Below are 17,984 nucleotides of genomic sequence, written 5' to 3'. Positions count from 1 at the left end.
TAATTTTTTACGATTGAAAGATTGCCGTAGTTATTTCTACAGGTACTGATGTAAGTAGGTATGTACAGACCATTTTATAGAAAGGTTTCCTCCCACCTACCTATGTACTTTCTCCCATATTTATATACGGGTGCATCGTATCGTGGGTTACGCACAAATAAAAAATAAAAAAACAAATTGTACATATTAGGTAATGTTATGTTATTTAATGCCGTAAAACAGTAATTAGGTACCTACATATTAAATCTGGGAAAGTATCATTGAAGTTAGATTTGACAAATGAAATCTTAAATTACCATTTCCATCAATAAGGTACCTACTAAAATAGTTTGTAAGACCAATTTCTTCAACCGATGTTTTATAAGGTTTATCAAAATAAAAATCAAGTAGTCCATTGTTATGTAAAATAATTTTCATACTTTGAATGTTATTTCTTATTTCCTCAAAATCTGTTAACATCATTTATTATAGTAGAAATTAGAACCCCTGCTTGTGTGCTGCCGCTTTAATTCGATTATTTATAAGAAATTGTTTTCATATTGTTATTTATCTGTCTTGCATAACATACACACTATGCTTTTTCTCGGGCATGGTTTGAAGCACCGTTGTTCAGGTGGTGAGAAATCTAGTACAAAAGATGATTGCGAACTAGTGTAATCGAAATGATAGTCATTGAACTTGGCTTCCACGCTGTATCGAGCTGGTGGTGGAGGATTTGGACCCCTAGCTGGTTCGTCGTCATCAACGTTTAAAACATACTTTAGTGGGTAAGGCCCTGAGGGCGCATTGCTAACGTTAGAGGGTTTAGTGGTGATACTGTAGTTTCCACCATGTCTGATGATTCTTATGAGAGCTTGTCCACATGGAGATTGTTTGCAGCAAGATAGGCTCGATGGACAGACGGTGACGCACTTGGGAGGCATACAGCATGCTGGTCTGGAACATGTCGGTCGACAACATATTGAAGGTGACGGGGTGCATTCAGTTTTAACGCAATTGTGCGCCTCGATTTTTCTGAGAACCGGGCAGGAGATGTGACCAGGTCGCCAGCCGCATCTTAACTGAAAAAAAAAACAATGTCAAGAAATTTCTTGTCCAGACCAACTATCTCTTGTTCAGAAAGGTGCAATTTATTTTCCTCACTTGATGTTCAGGGGCATCTCTGGCGGTGTACAGCCATCCCATGTGTTTCGGCACGGGACCTGGTTTTATTTCCTCTCTATCTAAGCACCTGTGCTTCGGCAGATCGCAGCGGCCCAAGCAACTCGCCGAAGACTTATTTGCTGTAAGCAAATGTACTTACTTAAGTATTTATAGGTTCGAGTCCTATGAGAAAACTGAAAGTGAAATGTTATACCTAGGTACCTATTTTATTAAAGACGTTATAAAGTAGGTAAAGGTAAGTATAGGTGTCTTTATAGACACTCAGAGAACACAGACTACTAATTATTACTATGACAAACTAAAAGCTATCAAATTGACCAATTTCCCATAAGTTCATACCAGCTTACAAGACGTTTCGTGTTAAATGATTTATAGTGGAGGGCTTAGCAAACCTGAGCGTGTGAAGACGGGTCTGCGTCATTACTCTCTATATCAACTAGTTGAGTCTAGGTATTTTCAATTGTGGTCTGGTTAATTGCCTTTAAGATTATGGAATAGCGGTTTCAGATACCACAGGTATGTTATCTAAGTAAGTAGTTATGTGATATGAATATTGTACTCACATTTACCCTGTGATTTACAACAACAAGCCATTTTAAAAAGTTAAGGATCTGCAAGAAAAACAATGGATATCACAATACATTTAAGATTAAAGATTGAGAATTCATGAATTCATAGGCCTGTAACTATACGAAAATTGGATACGCTATAGATGTGTAAATAGTTTATTAATATGATTCAGCATTAGGTAGGTACGTACACATACACTTTGACTTACTTTTTTTTAAAAACGTTACGGGTGGCAGGACATATTTAGTTTTGTCTTGTTATCCATCAGATGGATAGGTGTTTTATTCCAAAAGTAATTTCCATGGGTTATAAAATATATTCAGAACCTATTTTGGTTACATCTCTGTCTTCGGTGTAATTGACGGTGACAGATTGCAAGTGCCATTTTTTCGTTGTTTCTTCGAATGCCTTCAATTTTTTAACAGGTCTATAGACGTCTTATATTCTGTTCGTCTATAAACTTTTTGCTTTCATCACTCCTAAAAGGACAGATTGTATATCTTTTGGTTTCTCGAGTGGAGGGGATGTTGTATGGAATATGTATTTGGAAAACGCATTGTATAAACTGTTTTTAATTTAGAAAAGCTTGCAGATCATGATTTTCTTTTTTATGAAATAGGAGGCAAACGAGCAGACAGGGGCCTTAGTTTGCTATTAAAATTATGTCAGAATTATCGATCGACCATTGACTCAGTGATCGACCATTCTGACAGAATTGTAATAGCAGACTAAGAGGCCCCTGGTGCACCTGACGGTGGGCGATTAGCGCTACCCATGGACACCCACAACGCAAGAGGAGTCACAGATGTGCTGCCTCCTTTTAAAAAGGAGTACGCTCTTAAAGGATTCTGGTTGGTGCTGAGTGATTTGTTGTTTCATTTATTTATAACGCACCCCTTTAGATATCAATTAAATAGTCTGAACAAGAGCTTTGAAACCATTTCAATGCTTGTTTTAGTGATAATGTTCAGTAATTTGTTATGATGAAATACATATAGTTGTCAATTAAAAACGTTATGAAATACGATTTTTTGATAAAAAAATTTAAGGGGTCAAAGATTTTACAAGATATTTTAACAGAAGTCATATAATCAATCTTTTTTATTGTAGTAGTCGTTATCAATTTGGATGTCAATTACGTCCATCCATTCGTGAAATATTGCGGTCTTATTAATAAAAAAAAAAAATTATATAGGTAATAATCGCTGCTCCCACGCAGTTTTACGTTAAAGAGTTTGTTTGAACGCGCTTATCTCTGGAACTACTAGTCCGAATTAAATTATTATTTTTGCACTATCCTACCTTTATCCTAAATTCATAATGTAATTCTTTTTCTTCTGCTGAGTTCCATAAAGTGACAAAGAAGATATACCAAAGTAAAGTAAGTAGGTACTTATAATATTATCAACCTAACTTATTCTTTTTTTACCTACGTATGTAAAGATATATAGGTATCTTTATCTATAAGTACTGTGATTTAGGGATTCCAGAATAGTAAAGTAAAAAAACTAAAATTGGCTATAAACTTGTTTGTCTTGGACGATATGATACAACGGTCAGATTTTGAAGTCATTGGCCTAGCCAAGGTGAGGTGAGTCTAACTATCTATTACACTGATTTAAAGCTTAGAGATCAAAGTCCGAGAATGTGTTTGTAGAATTTTATGATCCAGTCTTTGATACAATATAAATTCTTTAAATACATCCAATAAAGTTTAAAGTCCGTTAAGTTATATCACGCGACATAAATAGAGAGCATAGAGGACGCTACTGGGTAAAATGGTTCCAACATTTGATTTTTGGAATAGGTAGTAAGTACAATGGGAGCTAAAGTACCTACGTGTTCTGTACAGTAATAGAAGTAACTGCAATATACTTATAGTAGAACGATAGTACATAGAAGTAGTTGGTTATTTGCAAAATTAATAGACCGAGACAAATAGATTCCATTGTTATTACTTATCAAATTAGTTGCCTGCCTCTGTACATGTAAAAGTGTACTGTTTATACTAAAGTAAACTGTAGTAAAGTAAATTGTAAATACTTTGTATTTACTTATTGCTAAGATGTTGAATAAGTTGTAGTCTTACGTAAAATAACGGCTATTATTTCTTGAAAAGACAGGCAGCAGATTCTAAAGGAAAATCATCCAATGGCTCCTCCCGCCTTGGGCAAGGCGAAGGGGAGTGTCAGACTCTTACTGACTAAAATCCACTTCGTTTCTACTCCTGCTTTTCGGGTCGGCACAGATGGTGATCTGTGGTGGTCTGACGGCTCTTTGAGGCGAGCGCGGAACGCGACATTAGTACTCACGGGTCTGGTTCTGGTCGGGCGGCGAGCTACCCTTCCTCGCCGTCCGCAGACCCGCACAATCGTAGCAGCTGGCACTCTGTAGTTTCTGTCAACCCACTTGGGAGTGAGTTACCTGTATACTTATATGTATGTATTTAGTAGATTAGGTTTCATTATGTTATGTACGTATGTACATAAGTTATCTACGTCGCTTCATTTTCCCAGGGGAGAACTAAACCAAATTGTACCTACCTATTACAGTCCATAAAGGTATTAATTTCATCACGGTAATGTAACTAAATAACACGACAAATTACACATCGTAAACTATTTTAGCTTTACTTATGTAAAAATACAATAGGTAGGCAAGTCACGAAAGTTCTTATGATTAAACAATCTTTTACCTGTTTAGGTAAAAAATTAAGGGGTAGTGGTAGTGAGCGTATTAAGGGGATCTCCAGGATGCCATTTCCAACGCTACCCATCTAATCCTACGTAACCAGTGAATAGGCATTCAGATCGTCTACACATAGAGAACTTAACGATACAGACTTGTTTCAAATGTATAAACAACGTGCAAAAATCGACTTATCTATTTCAGCTCTAAGTGAGTTTACTGGAGCTATCTTCCGCCCTAAGATGTACCTACATCTAATGCAGCATCCATCCAAAATGAAGTTATCATCATACCTACCTAGGTAACTCAACTCTATGATGATAACTTCGTGCTAACTATATGTATATCACCGATTTCTAGGGCGATACAGATCCAACAGTGTTAGTAGATTCGTTCTAGCGGAATGACCGATAAATAATAGTTGTTAGTATTTTATCAAGAATCATTACTCGCCTTCGTGAACATGGACTCGCCAATGCGAAGACATTCCATAGATACAAAACTAGTTACTCACTAGTTACACAAATGAGAACCATTAGTTTCTTCACTAATATATTTTTAATGTACGGTGGCACACGCCCTTAGTTATCAGCGGTGTCGACCTATGCGATTAGCGTTATTTTCAATAAATCGACACCACAAACAATATTGGGTCGTCATTCACAGCTGATTCACCTTAGAGATCAGCAGTGTGATTCCGTAACACACCGACTTGATATTCTTTAATAAATTATAAGTACCAACTATTAAAGCGACATGAGATTCGAAAATTCGTACTTATTTTTTTTAGAAAATCTAGAACCGTATTCATGGCTTTCGAAATTGGTTCTTTCGCTTATGAAAGCATATCTCGATATCGAGTTGGTATGTTACCGAATCGCACAGCAGTATTGGTACCATGGAAGATCTTAATTGGTTATCAGAGAGCTCTCAGTCAATCACCTTTTGAGAAACCACGACGACAGGATGCAATGCCCTACGTCAAAATCTCTATTCGGTAAGTACACCTTATCTCCAAAAAATATTTTTTTTACATTTCCGTTTTCAAAATATGCGAATTCCTTTGTTAAATTTTGAATAGCTAGATAGCTATGTGGCCATTAAGGAATCCCTTTGTAAAAAATCTGTGTTCCCAAGTGTACAGTCATCCTTAAACTACCGGAATTAGGTAATAGTACCTATTATCATAACATTAGATTATTGTATTGTCGAGAGAAAGGCGTTCATTGTTATCGTCAAAAATTTCGTGGTCACTTTTACCTGGTACCGCTTTTACCTCAAAACTAATTAAGGAACCTGTCCACAGCACCATGCCACTCTTGGCTACAGTTGATAACTGAAATCATTAAGCAATAGTACTGGATAGATGTCAATAGGTTAATGTTCGTAGTCAGATAATCGACGTACTTTTTGTTAAATCATTTGCTAGAGGAGATTATAATAGTCTAGTTCCTGTCAGTGTGTGGAGAATAGTGTAATTTTAAAAATGAAAATTCTTGTATTAATTTTTTTGAATTTTGTCGTAACCTGTAAATATATTTGTGGTTACGAAATATTAGCAATATTTCCGCACAGTGCGCGAAGTCATCATATTTATTTCACGCCGCTAGTTGAAGAATTGGCAACGAAGCAACATAATGTGACAGTGATCAACTACCACCCTGTGCAAAAACAACCTTTTCTCCGTCAAATATCTCTGCAGGATAGAGAAAATGCGAGTGCTTGTGTTGATATCGAGAAACGCATGGAAGTTCTTTCTGTGTCTGATTTTTCCTTGGCATATGCGACTGCTCAGGTGTTCAAAAATATTGCGAACACAAATTGTCAGAAGCTGATGAATAATCGAGAAGTACAGAACTTAATACGGTCACGAGCACATTTCGATTTAGTTATAGTTGAGCAGTTTGTGACGGATTGTGGTTTGGCTGTTGCATACAAGTTGAATGCGCCGGCTATAGGAATAGCTGCTCATATTTTGAGCCCATGGACCTACTCAAGATTGGGTGCGCCTAACAACCCAGCATACGTGCCGAACCATTTCTTTGGATCTGGAACGAAACCGGACTTATTTAATAGAATAAAAAGTGTTCTAATAAACTTCGGGATGAATATGTACTACACTCATGTGATACAGAGAAGTGACCAAGAGATTGTGAATGCTGTGTATCCCGACACGCCACTATTGGAAGATCTAGGGAAGAATATGTCTCTAATAATGATAAATCAGTATTTTACTTTAACGAGTCCACGTTTGTACAGTTCTAACGTCGTGGAAGTTGGTGGAATGCACATTAATTCCAAATACCCCATAGAAGATCAGGTGCGTAATTTTTTTTTCTGTTTTATATTTGAGTAGATATTATCCAGTATTCTGTACAGTTGACGCACTGACAGACGCGTGACTGATTATTGTGCAATGTGTCCGGGATTTCAGAATGTTATAACGGACATTTTTCTTTTACATTAATAATTTTGAAATTGACGATATTTAACTAAAAACACCTCTCTTCAGTTCTCTGATTTTAAAATTAAGAGTTTATAGAGTGCGCCTATAGTAACTAGGGTTGCCACCATGTTTTATCGAAATATAGTATTTTTTCAAACGAAATTAAACAAAAATATAGTACGCTTCAAAAATTATACTTTGGCAGAGAAGAAGAAAAAAGAGTTAATTTTTTTTCATGTTTTTTATATGAGCTACTTCAATTTTTCGTTTCGTACGTTTTTACAAATACTAAAGAGTTTGTTTGTTTGAACACGCTAATCTCTAGAACAACTGGTCTGATTTTAATAATTATTCTTGTGTTGGATAGTGCATTTATTGAGGAAAATTATAGACTATAAAACATCACGCTGTGACCATTAGGAGCCGAGCAGCGGATGGCAGCGCGGAAGTAGCTAGTCTTCGATAAAAGTGGCGTACGCTACCTTATACTCAATACTATTTAAGTACATTAAAAAAATATTTAGACCAAGATACTCTGTTTTCCTTCATCTTGCCATTTGCAGAGACAGAAATCATAACAGAAAATCTTTTTTGTGAATATTGAAGTGGTGGATATTAAATAATTTTAAACTTTCTATAAACTCGATTGACTAATTAAAATACGCTAAACATTCATCAATTAAGAATACACAGCACACCTTTTTGAGTTTTAACGCTTTTAATTTTAAAGAAATGCAAAATATTTTGATTAATCATTGGGCGTACGGAAATATAGTATTTTTGCGTACTATATATTTCTTCGACAGGATACCGTATGGGGAACCCATATTTGTTATCATCTTGGTTGACAACATACCAAAAATGAATAGAATAGGCCCAGCAGTTTAAGCCAAAAAGTGCATTGTTCTCTTTGAGCTAATTTGAACACTCTTTACAAATAGAGCATTTTTAGACGCGCCGCACGTCCGTAAGATTCATAGACAACTTACAACATTACACTTCTTTTGTGGATAAGAAACATAAAGCTAGTCCAATAGAATTTATTAATATTTTAATAATATACATTTAATACTTGATTAATTTCATTATCTATTTTGGTTGAATTTTTTTTTAATGTTCCTTGAAATATTTTGTTGTACTAGGCTTCTGGGGACGAGGACTACTTGTAGTTTCATTTAAATCATATTATGAGTAATCTCCATACTATATAGTAGTGAGCCCCGAAATTTAGTAGGTACAATACTAATATAGTACGGTTGGCATCCCTAGTGGTAACCCTTGACTGTGTTAGATTGACTGCCATAGCATTTACTTACCTGATGGTCTTAATGTGATTTACCTACATGGGAAATTACTGAAGTGCTGCAGGTACAAAGCTAACCCCAGCTTTACGGTTACCCAAGCGCTTATCATTAGTTTTGTTGCTGCTACTATATTTAATACGCTCGACTTTCTGAACATTCTGTGAGATAGTACCTACTAGAAATTTTAAGATAATTCACATTTCACGGTTTATTGCTAAACACGATAAATAAATAATTAAAGTCACTGAACCTAATTAAATTAAAATGTTAGTACCTAATTTTTTTTTATTTATCTTACGATGTCATATCAGTAACATGTGTGATATACATGTGTAGGATTGCTATTATTCCTGAGTACGATACACTGCTATCTGTCGGATGTTGGCCGATGATTATTATTTATATCTAAAAAAAAACTTAATAAATGATAAATAATAATTGTGTACTGCCAAAGAATATAAAATTCAGAAATAACTTTTAATAGTGCATCAAAAAGTCTTTTTTTTTCTTTTGAGAGGAAAAACATCCAATGTCTCTTACTGACTAAAAACCACCCCGTTCCTATTCTGCTTTTGAAACCGGTACCTTGGCAAACCGTCAAATCTTCCGCGTCTTCGTATCGCACATCAGCTCTACTGGGCCCCATCTGTGGTGGTCTAATGGCTCTTTGAGTACTAGTTGGACGGCGAGCTATCCTTGCTTGGCGCCACCGTTAGGTCGCTGACGAGGGCTTAGACAAGTCCGTTGAGTTAACTCAGTTGCTGAGATGAATGTGTCATGTCACAGGGTGTGCATTGACTCTACTTACTTCATAATCATCTATCATTATCTAATAATATCTTCTAATTTATTTCGTTGCGGGATCCAAGACAGTAATTCATGTCCCTGGGACGCGCCGGACTTCAATGTTCCGGTGTTTTTATGGTTGTATCTACATGTAGATCTTGGCTTACAGGAGTTGCAGCGGTATGGGAGGTTGTGGTGGGCTTGTCCCATTACTTCATAATCAAAACAGATTTTTTTTCCAACATATATAAGTTTTCGATGCTAAAATGTTTTAAAATGTTCTTATATAAAGGCAGAATTATAAAAACCCGGAATAAAATTTTGAGACAATAACTAAATATCTAAATTATATATTTTCCAGAGCTTAATCAACTTTTTGGATTCGTCTAGCAATGGAGTGGTTTACATCAGTTTTGGGAGCGTGGCATCAAACTTTCCCCGTAGAATAACGAATGAAATAAGAAAATTCGTTGAGAAGAGCAATATGCGATTTATTTGGAAATCAGATATAACCGACTGGGTTCCTCCTAGCAACGTGTTTCTGGGGAAATGGATGCCGCAAGCAGCCGTCCTATGTAAGTTTCTAATAATACTTTTTAATTTAAACCATCAAAGAGCAAGCCATTGTCGTTGTCCGTCGCATACCTACATATTCTATGTCTTGACTTCAGGTCAGGAGTTCATGAGTTCAGATTTTTGTACATCGATAAGGTTTAATAGATATCTACCAAATATTCGAGTCACTGACACGTGTAGATAATGGTTAAATTAAGTTATTAGCAGTAAACTAAGTTAGTTCCGTGAACGATCATTGATAAATTTATTTAAAGGTTTTATTTTGACCCTAAGTTGGAAAATTTTCATGGGGCTCTCTCGTCTGGGGAGGACAAAAGGGACTGTTAGACTCTCTAAAAACCACCCCAGTGTCCCGTCTCATACGTGGGCACGAGAGGTAAATCAAATTCTTCCGCAGCATTTCTACGGAAGAATTTGAGTTCCGTATTATTAAAGCTAAACCATAAATAGATACTTTTGAAACGTCAACAAATATAGAATATTCCGGTAAATGTCCCCCAGTGAAGCAGAAGCCATTACATAACTACCTCAACCTACTACATGACTCATTAGAGAACATTCATTTGTATGGTATTCATACTTATAGTTTTTGTAATATACTTCCAGGTCATCGGAATGTGGTTGGTTTTATATCACACTCTGGAATGCTGAGTACATCGGAAGCTATGCATTGTGGCGTGCCTATCATTAGTGTACCTCTGTTTGGAGAACAGTTTGCTAATGGAAAGTCTGCTGTCGAGAGCGGTTTGGGAGTTTCCTTAGATATATTGACTTTGAATGCAAAACTTCTTGAAGAGGCCTTACAAACCATACTCAAAGAACAGTAAGTAATTTTACTTTTTTATTGCAACTTTAGTGCTAATTTGTTGGTCTAACAGTACGATCTGTATAGCAACACATGTATGTGCTACATATATAAATTTTCTACAAATACTATTATTAGACCTTCTGTAAAACTGACAGTATCTTGGAATATAGCTAAAGCATAGTTTTACGTCTGATCCTTTTTCTGTCGTGTTGAATGTCTCGAAGAATTCTTAACATTCCGACTAAAGGGAAATCGAGACTTCAGTAGAATGGGTATTGCATCAGTATTTGGCCTCATATTTATATAATATTGAATAAATACGGCGTCCATAAATTATTGTCATAAATTGGCATTACTGTGACGTGTGTAGGCACAGATTTCAATTTGTCGCCAATCAGAGTTAGGAAGGTGGACCTTGGAAAGACAATACTAATGATGAGGTGCAGAACCGCAATATTAGTTCATAATGGCTATTCTTTGAGTGTACGAGATTGTATGGAATTATGGCAGCTAGATAAAGACGTTAAATTAAATTTTAGTATGTATAGATACATGTAGATGTGTTATTTACTATGTCATGTCTTTTACTAATATTTATAACATTGGGAAAGTTTGTGAGCGATGTGTCTTCACTTCAATCACGTTAAAACGGCTAAAGGGATCGGGATGAAATTTGAAACAGGGGGATTCTACGGGAACACGAGTGAAGCCGTTAGCAGAAACTAGTATTTCCGTATATCTAAGATACTATCTATTATAATTCCAGGTACCAGAAGAAAGCGAAGGAACTATCACAGCTCTGGAAGGACAGGCCGCTGTCTCCAATGGACACAGCCATCTTCTGGATTGAGTATGTGGCCAGAAATAAGGGTGCAGTCAACTTGAAGCCACCGACAGTGGACATGCCACTGTATCAGTATTTGATGATAGATGTGGCGTTGATAATAGTAGCATCAGTTGCAATAACATTCTACATCTTAGTGAAAGTCTTGTCACTAGTCTTAATAGCTCTCTTTGGAAAACACAAACTAAAACGAAAGAAGATAGATTAGGATTAAAATAAGTAAGGATAAAATCTAGTTTATTTAGGTTAAGAATAACAGTTTATTAGAATGACGAAGTAATTATTATGGAGAATTGCGCCTTAGGGATGAAATTATAACAGAAAAGAAATATCAAATAAGCTGTTTTATTAACTTTTCTGGACAATACTCAACTTATGAATGTAAATAATAAATAAATAGACCATACAAATATTTTCTTTCCATTGGAAAGGAGATTTAATCGGTTTGTATTTTTTAGAATCATACTCATGGATGAGTACATTTGTTTAATCAATATTCTGATTTTATTTTGAAATGCTGGTAACTTCATGTTAGTGCTATTTATAAATTAAAATGCTAAATCTAATACTTCTTCATGATCGCCTGCGATTACGTTCGCTTCGCCTTTTTCTTTTCAGTCTTGGTAACAACTTTCTGCTTCTTTGATCTACATTTATTTATAACTATTCTCAATACCACAATATTTAGGATGAATATCGTGATGAGGACGGCAGCTACGTCTAGATTAATGTACTGGTAAAATGGTACGTCTGCAGCTGCAGTTCTGAATGTGAAGTTGGGATGTTTGGCAGCAAATTCTGTCCAGTATATAGCGGTATCCATTGGGGAGAGAGGACGATCATGCCACGCCTTGGATACTTCTTTCGCTCTCTGCCTGAATCTGAAATAGAGAATAATATATTACAATACCTACTATTTTTTAAATTACATTGGCTAGGAGAGTGGCTCGCAGAACTTCTAAATCAAGGTGTGATGTGTTTGTGTTTGCAAATGCAGTCATGACATAAATCATAGCGTAGGGACTAAAAATAATGTCGTCTAAAAATAAAATAAAATTGAATATTATCATGTCAGGATTTGTACTAAAAATCGCCATTAGTATCACACATGACTTTGTTTTGATCAAATTACGTCAGTAGTTTTTAAATTTTCTTGTATTGATAGAATACGGTTATCCTCATTATCAATTTTGAAATAGTAATTGCGTGACGTGATTGATATCTACGCGTGTGATACGCATATATAAAGATCACCAAATATTCATCTCAGTTTAATATCGTACAGCAGCAGTTGCCGTTAACATTAATTTAAATCAATTACCCATATGAATAGACATTTGATTAAACTTATCATTGTGGACATAAGCTCAAGATTTTTTTTTTAAATCTAAACGTTCTACTAATTTTATTCAATCATCAGTCGTGTCCTGGTATGTCTTTATAATTTCAAGTATAAATTATTATTTAGACTATAATATTAAACTCAAGGAACTGTACTATACGGATAACTCGCCTTGAGTCAAAGTTCTCTTGCACGTGCCTATTTTTATTGAATTACCATAAGAATTACATCTATTACCAGTTTTACAATAAAAGTCGATAAGCTATAGACGTATTCATTATTCATGTCTTCGTCTTTCGCTCGTCATTAGTGATAATATTGTATTGTATCGTGTTTTCGGCTCATTTAAGTATTATCTTCCTTATTTTATTAATACTTTACACGCTTCTTTGATTCTTACTTTATCAGATACATTCCGTATTAATTTGTTTAATCATAATGATCGTAGAAATAATCTGCAATATTTGTTCCTTCTCCTCTAATAATAAAACCTGCCTGAGCATTTAAATCTTTGACCATAAAAAAGTATAATACTAACTTGGGATCCAAAACCTTCTTGAAAGCATTCAATAGGTTTTCTTCATTCAAGTCTCTAACTTGTAACTGGACTCCAAGACCACTTTCTTCTATAGCTGCGGCGTTTGCAGGTTGGTCTCCAACTATCGGCATTGCTACCATTGGTACTCCATAATGTATAGCTTCTGTCGTACCACCATTGCCAGCATGAGACAAAAATGCCAACGTCTTTGGATGAGCTGAAATTGTTTAAAGAATAGTCAGTTATAAATGTAAAGGAATAAAGGCCAATTTGTGTTCATGTCTGTTTGGTAAAATGATATGTTTATTAATGTAATGTTGTAACCGTTGGACTAATGCTATAGTTCGATTATCGCGTTATCAGCATTCCACTCGACTTGTGGTGTGATTTTGGGGTCACAAATGTTATAATATTATGGAGATTATTTACTATAGTACAGATTAATTAAACCAGATTTACCCAGAATATCGACTTGAGGAAGCCAATTGTTGGTGTACAGTTTGTTTTTGTCCACTAGCAAAGTCTTATCTTCCCATTTCCAAATGAATCGTTGTGGTAGTTGTTTCATAACATTGAGTACCTCCTGTACTTTGTCTGCCGGCATCGTTGATGCCCTCACTACTGAACCAAAACTGATGTAGATCACACCATGCTCTGCTTCATCGACGAACTTCTTGAGATCCTGGAATCAAAAACAATGGAACTTAATTATTGATGAACTGTTTGTCATACAAATAAGGGATATGTAAACAGAAATCAACTTTATTTGTCCTATATCTTAGTTGATATTATTGTGTCTTTAACTAGTTTTCATAATATGTATATCTTGAATTATCTTCGAGTAGTTTTCGCATACCTACTTACGTTTATACTATCTGATTGTTTATCAAATTAGAATAATAGCAATGGCAGTATTTATATTATGATTCAGCATCCAACTAACTTTGTTTTTTGTGATTGTTTAGTTTTTTTGTTCTGGGTACGGATTTTAGAGGCCAAGCAAAAATAATACTTATTGATGTTACAATAAACAAGTTTCAAGATGGTACAAATTTATACTTACGCCGGTTAAAGGTTTTGCATCAACAACATGGAAACCTCCAACTTCTATTACATTAGAAGGGAATAACCTTGATCCAGTGAGTACAAAGTTATGGTACAAAAGAAGGAACTTCATATTTCGAGCTAAATCATCTAAGGGTGGGATGTCATCGAAGTACTTAGCAAGACTGTTTTGATTATTTCTCTGAGTATAATATTTAAACAGTGTCCTGAAATAACAGTCGAATATGGTTCTTTCTACTCTCTGATATAGAGTAGGTTTAGTTCCACCTTCCAGGAAATGGAAGGGTACATAAGCTGGGTTGTAAGGGATACCCAGTCTTTGATAGTGATAGGGCATTAGTATGTGGGACATTATACCAACAACCGGCGCACCAAACTTGTGGGCGACGCCAAGAGCACAATCACTATTAAACTGCTCCACAACAATCACATCAAACTTTGGTTTTTCTTTGATTAAACTTTGGACTCGGTCGCTTGCTAACATTGTGTCACAGTTTTGAACTCCAGTATGAGCAAGGAACCAGCTGACACCCAACAGAACGAGATATGAACTCTGGAAGGGTCCCGCGCCTTCTATGGCCTCCGTACTTCCAGCCAAACTTATGTCATGATAGTTCGCCGGTGGATCTTGTTCAGGAAAGTGAGAAATAACGGTCACATTGTGACCTCTTCTTGCGAGTTCACGTAAATAGACACGGAACACGATGAAGTGACTTTTGCCTTGGTACGGAAATATTCCAAGGATATTGAGACTGTAGGCGTAGTCTGTTAGCACTAGTAATGACAATATGGTAGCAATTAATACGCCGGGCTTCATTATGGAGTATTTGAAGGCCGTGAGCGACGCGTGTCTCGAATAGTGCGCAAAATACGGCGCCGGCCGGTGTCGACTCTGTGGCCTCCGGCGGTACACTGAGTCAAGAGAGTCGCGTCCGACAAATTCACTAGCATTATAAGTATTACGACGATCAAAAGCCAGTCTGCCACTATACTTGCTGCAGCTACCTACATACCCGAGTTGTGTCTTACCGCGATGACTAAACATAAACCTTATTGCTACTTTAAATGTAAACTATCAATACTTATATCAATGGGATAACGAGTTTATCAAATAAATTAGTTATTTTTATTATAATTATGTCACCGCGAGGTGAGGTAATTTCATTATTTTTCCTTATTACTACGCGTTTTGTAGAACAGCTTGGTAATGTTAGATGTTGTTTATAAAATTAGGCAGCACGTACGCATATACGATGATTCGTTAATTTTGGATTCACTATTATTTTATGACATTCCTACCTAATTTTATAACATGACGTCTAGCGATTGTCTCGTTGGTTGCAAGTGCGACTATCAAATTATTCTGCTCAAAGCTATTAACCTAATAGCAAGGAGGTTAGGTTATGGAGTGGCAATAAACTCTCCTCTCGTTACATGGAACTCATAATATAACTGGTTACCTAATCTTTCGGGGATTAAAAGACTTGATGCCTTGTTAGCCATGTATGAGGTTCCCTTTTGGCCATTATGTAAATTGTATGATACTCTTCTTCATGTCACCGAAGTACAGTCAGTACAGTTATTTGATATGCAGGTAAAATAATAAAAATTGTCTCTGTACAGAGACTCTAGCTATTGTTATACAAAATTATTTGGTTTTTATTGATGTCATATAATTTGTAATTGATGGGTCAGTAACAAACCAATGGTTACTGTCTTTGTACGTACTGTATTATCAACTGATCTAGATAAAAAAAACCGATGTACTAAGGAATAAGAAATGATATCTATTTAACTTTTGACGATATAATTTTAGATTTAGATTTAAGTATAATATTTTTAATAAAAATAAACACAGCTCTTAACAGTGCCCACAAAAATAAATTACGTTTGATTGATGTGTTGTTAATTACCCGACTGCGCCAGAAGGAGGGTTATGTTTTTCGAGAGTATGTATGTATATATGTATGTATGTATGTATGTATGTATGTATGTATGTATGTATGTATGTATAATTGTTTGGCACGCCCTGCAGCCTAAACGGCTTGATGGATTTTGACTTGAGAGGTGTCGTTGGATTCGTATTTACTGTGAGAGTGACACTGGATATATCAAAATATTTAAAAATCAAAATGGCGGATTTTTGGCGCCAAATTCGAATATTTCTCACTCTCTACCCTAAACGGCTTGATGGATTTTGACTTGAGAGGTGTCGTTAGATTCGTATTTACTGTGAGAGTGACACTCGATATATCAAAATGATAAAAAAACAAAATGGCGGATTTTCGGCGCCAAATTCGAATATTTCTCACTCTCTAGCCTGAACGACTTGATGGATTTCTGCTTGATAGGGGTCGTTTGATTCGTATTTACTGTGGGAGTGACACTAGATATATCAAAATATAAAAATAATAAAACTAAAATACCATAAAATAAAAAAGGTAATTTAAAAAACTAAAAACCCGACTGCGTTTCTTTATAATATTTAAATGAAAAATCCCTAAAACAAGAAAGTCATCGTAAAATTGAAGCAGTCGGGACCCATTCTAAAAAGCCAGCCGTAAGTATGTGCCCTCACTAAGTTTTCATATTTAGAATGGGTCCCGACTGCTTCAATTTTACGATGACTTTCTTGTTTTAGGGATTTTTCATTTAAATATTATAAAGAAACGCAGTCGGGTTTTTTAGTTTTTTAAATTACCTTTTTTTGTTATGTTATCGTATTAAATTTTACAATATCGATAATTATTTATCAATAATTTACGAGTATCCTCAAAGATTTCGATAGACATAAATAATGATAAGTTTTCATCCTAGTTGGTTTTAATCTATTTTTAGGAGAATGTAATTTATATGGTATAGGGTGGTTAAAAATTAGAAGGATCATCTGATGGAAACATTGCTTTGGGACTGAAAGGGCTAAACTACATTCATATTCACCAAATTTTAATAAAAATAATTAAGAAAGTTACCTTTTCCTATTTTTTTCAATTGCAATATTATCAATAGTGATATTTATTACGGTTATTTTTCTTATGTTTACTAATTGTATATTATATAACCAAGACTGGCAACACTGGCACTTTAAATGGCATAATATTTCCATAATTATATTAATCAACTTGTCCTTCGTTGCTAGATGTTGTAAGACTGACATCAGTGCCATCTAACATACTCTCTGATATACTCGTACACTTCCTGAACAAGATATAGTTCAATCTGTTCGAGTCCGATACCGTAGGTGGCGCTGTTATCTAAAATAGTAGCGGTTTTTATTTTTACTTATGACAAAGTTATTCTGACTTATGAAAATAAATTATAAAAAATACAAGAATTTTGTCAAGGAAATTTCATTCATAAACGTGAAGTCTGGGTAACAGTCAAAAAATTTTACTCACAACAAATTAACAACTTTAATTTTGTACACATACGACATAAATGATACTTTTACTAGTATTCTGTGCTTTTACATCACCTAACACAATAATTGTACAGTCAGTCAACTAATTTGGTATACAGGGACAAATATTTTTTTTTACGAAAGGGACTGTCAGACTCTTACTGTCCAAACCCCACCTCGGTGTCCCGTCCCACGAGGGTGCGGGAAACGAAATTCTTCCGCAGCCCCCGAAATATAACCTAAATGATTGATTATTGAGACAAAGATTAAGCTTCTTTAAAAAATACACAATTTATTATAGTAGCAATAGTGTTTTTGTAATTTGTATTTTATTACCTGTACCAAAATGACTAAATTAACTTGACTGACTGTACACACTCTACATGCAATGTAAACATACAATATATATATATTTTTTATATTAAATGGGCCGACGTTTGGCCGCTATCTCGC

At 35.2% G+C, this 17,984-nt stretch overlaps 3 protein-coding genes across 3 annotated transcripts; 1 reads left to right on the top strand and 2 right to left on the bottom strand.

The window, feature by feature from the left end:
• Positions 1 to 203: 203 nt before the first annotated feature.
• Positions 204 to 2,142, bottom strand: LOC118281903 (uncharacterized). Its single transcript, XM_035602696.2, has 4 exons — positions 1,943 to 2,142; positions 1,728 to 1,775; positions 1,144 to 1,283; positions 204 to 1,061 (listed from the first exon to the last, which is right to left on the bottom strand). The coding sequence occupies exons 2-4, from the start codon at positions 1,756 to 1,758 to the stop codon at positions 543 to 545; spliced, it is 690 nt and encodes a 229-aa protein (XP_035458589.1). The 5' UTR covers positions 1,759 to 1,775; positions 1,943 to 2,142; the 3' UTR covers positions 204 to 542.
• Positions 2,143 to 5,537: 3,395 nt separating this feature from the next.
• LOC118281901 (UDP-glycosyltransferase UGT5-like) lies at positions 5,538 to 11,596 on the top strand. The gene is made up of 4 exons (XM_035602693.2): positions 5,538 to 6,742; positions 9,320 to 9,533; positions 10,141 to 10,357; positions 11,109 to 11,596. Exons 1-4 carry the CDS (start codon positions 5,909 to 5,911, stop codon positions 11,392 to 11,394), a joined length of 1,551 nt encoding a protein of 516 aa, XP_035458586.2. The 5' UTR covers positions 5,538 to 5,908; the 3' UTR covers positions 11,395 to 11,596.
• LOC126910773 (UDP-glucosyltransferase 2-like) lies at positions 11,512 to 15,095 on the bottom strand. The gene is made up of 4 exons (XM_050694404.1): positions 14,130 to 15,095; positions 13,526 to 13,748; positions 13,067 to 13,283; positions 11,512 to 12,067 (listed from the first exon to the last, which is right to left on the bottom strand). Exons 1-4 carry the CDS (start codon positions 14,946 to 14,948, stop codon positions 11,776 to 11,778), a joined length of 1,551 nt encoding a protein of 516 aa, XP_050550361.1. The 5' UTR covers positions 14,949 to 15,095; the 3' UTR covers positions 11,512 to 11,775.
• Positions 15,096 to 17,984: the final 2,889 nt, after the last annotated feature.

The sequence above is a fragment of the Spodoptera frugiperda genome, chromosome 6, assembly GCF_023101765.2.
Source record: "Spodoptera frugiperda isolate SF20-4 chromosome 6, AGI-APGP_CSIRO_Sfru_2.0, whole genome shotgun sequence".
Lineage (NCBI taxonomy): Eukaryota > Metazoa > Arthropoda > Insecta > Lepidoptera > Noctuidae > Spodoptera > Spodoptera frugiperda.
This window is presented reverse-complemented; position numbering and strand designations above follow the sequence as displayed.

Excerpts from the sequence above, each read along its gene's own strand:
- LOC126910773 (XM_050694404.1), bottom strand. The coding sequence starts at position 14,948 with ATGAAGCCCGGCGTATTAATTGCTACCATATTGTCATTACTAGTGCTA. Across the intron at positions 13,749-14,129 it reads ATGCAAAACCTTTAACCGGC|GATCTCAAGAAGTTCGTCGA; the intron begins GTAAGTATAAAT and ends TTTTGATTCCAG. Across the intron at positions 12,068-13,066 it reads AAGAAGGTTTTGGATCCCAA|ATTCAGGCAGAGAGCGAAAG; the intron begins GTTAGTATTATA and ends TCTCTATTTCAG.
- LOC118281903 (XM_035602696.2), bottom strand. The coding sequence starts at position 1,758 with ATGGCTTGTTGTTGTAAATCACAGGGTAAAT. Across the intron at positions 1,284-1,727 it reads TTGTAAATCACAGGGTAAAT|CAAATAAGTCTTCGGCGAGT; the intron begins GTGAGTACAATA and ends ATTTGCTTACAG. Across the intron at positions 1,062-1,143 it reads GAGATGCCCCTGAACATCAA|TTAAGATGCGGCTGGCGACC; the intron begins GTGAGGAAAATA and ends TTTTTTTTTCAG.
- LOC118281901 (XM_035602693.2), top strand. The coding sequence starts at position 5,909 with ATGAAAATTCTTGTATTAATTTTTTTGAATTTTGTCGTAACCTGTAAA. Across the intron at positions 6,743-9,319 it reads AATACCCCATAGAAGATCAG|AGCTTAATCAACTTTTTGGA; the intron begins GTGCGTAATTTT and ends TATATTTTCCAG. Across the intron at positions 9,534-10,140 it reads GCCGCAAGCAGCCGTCCTAT|GTCATCGGAATGTGGTTGGT; the intron begins GTAAGTTTCTAA and ends ATATACTTCCAG.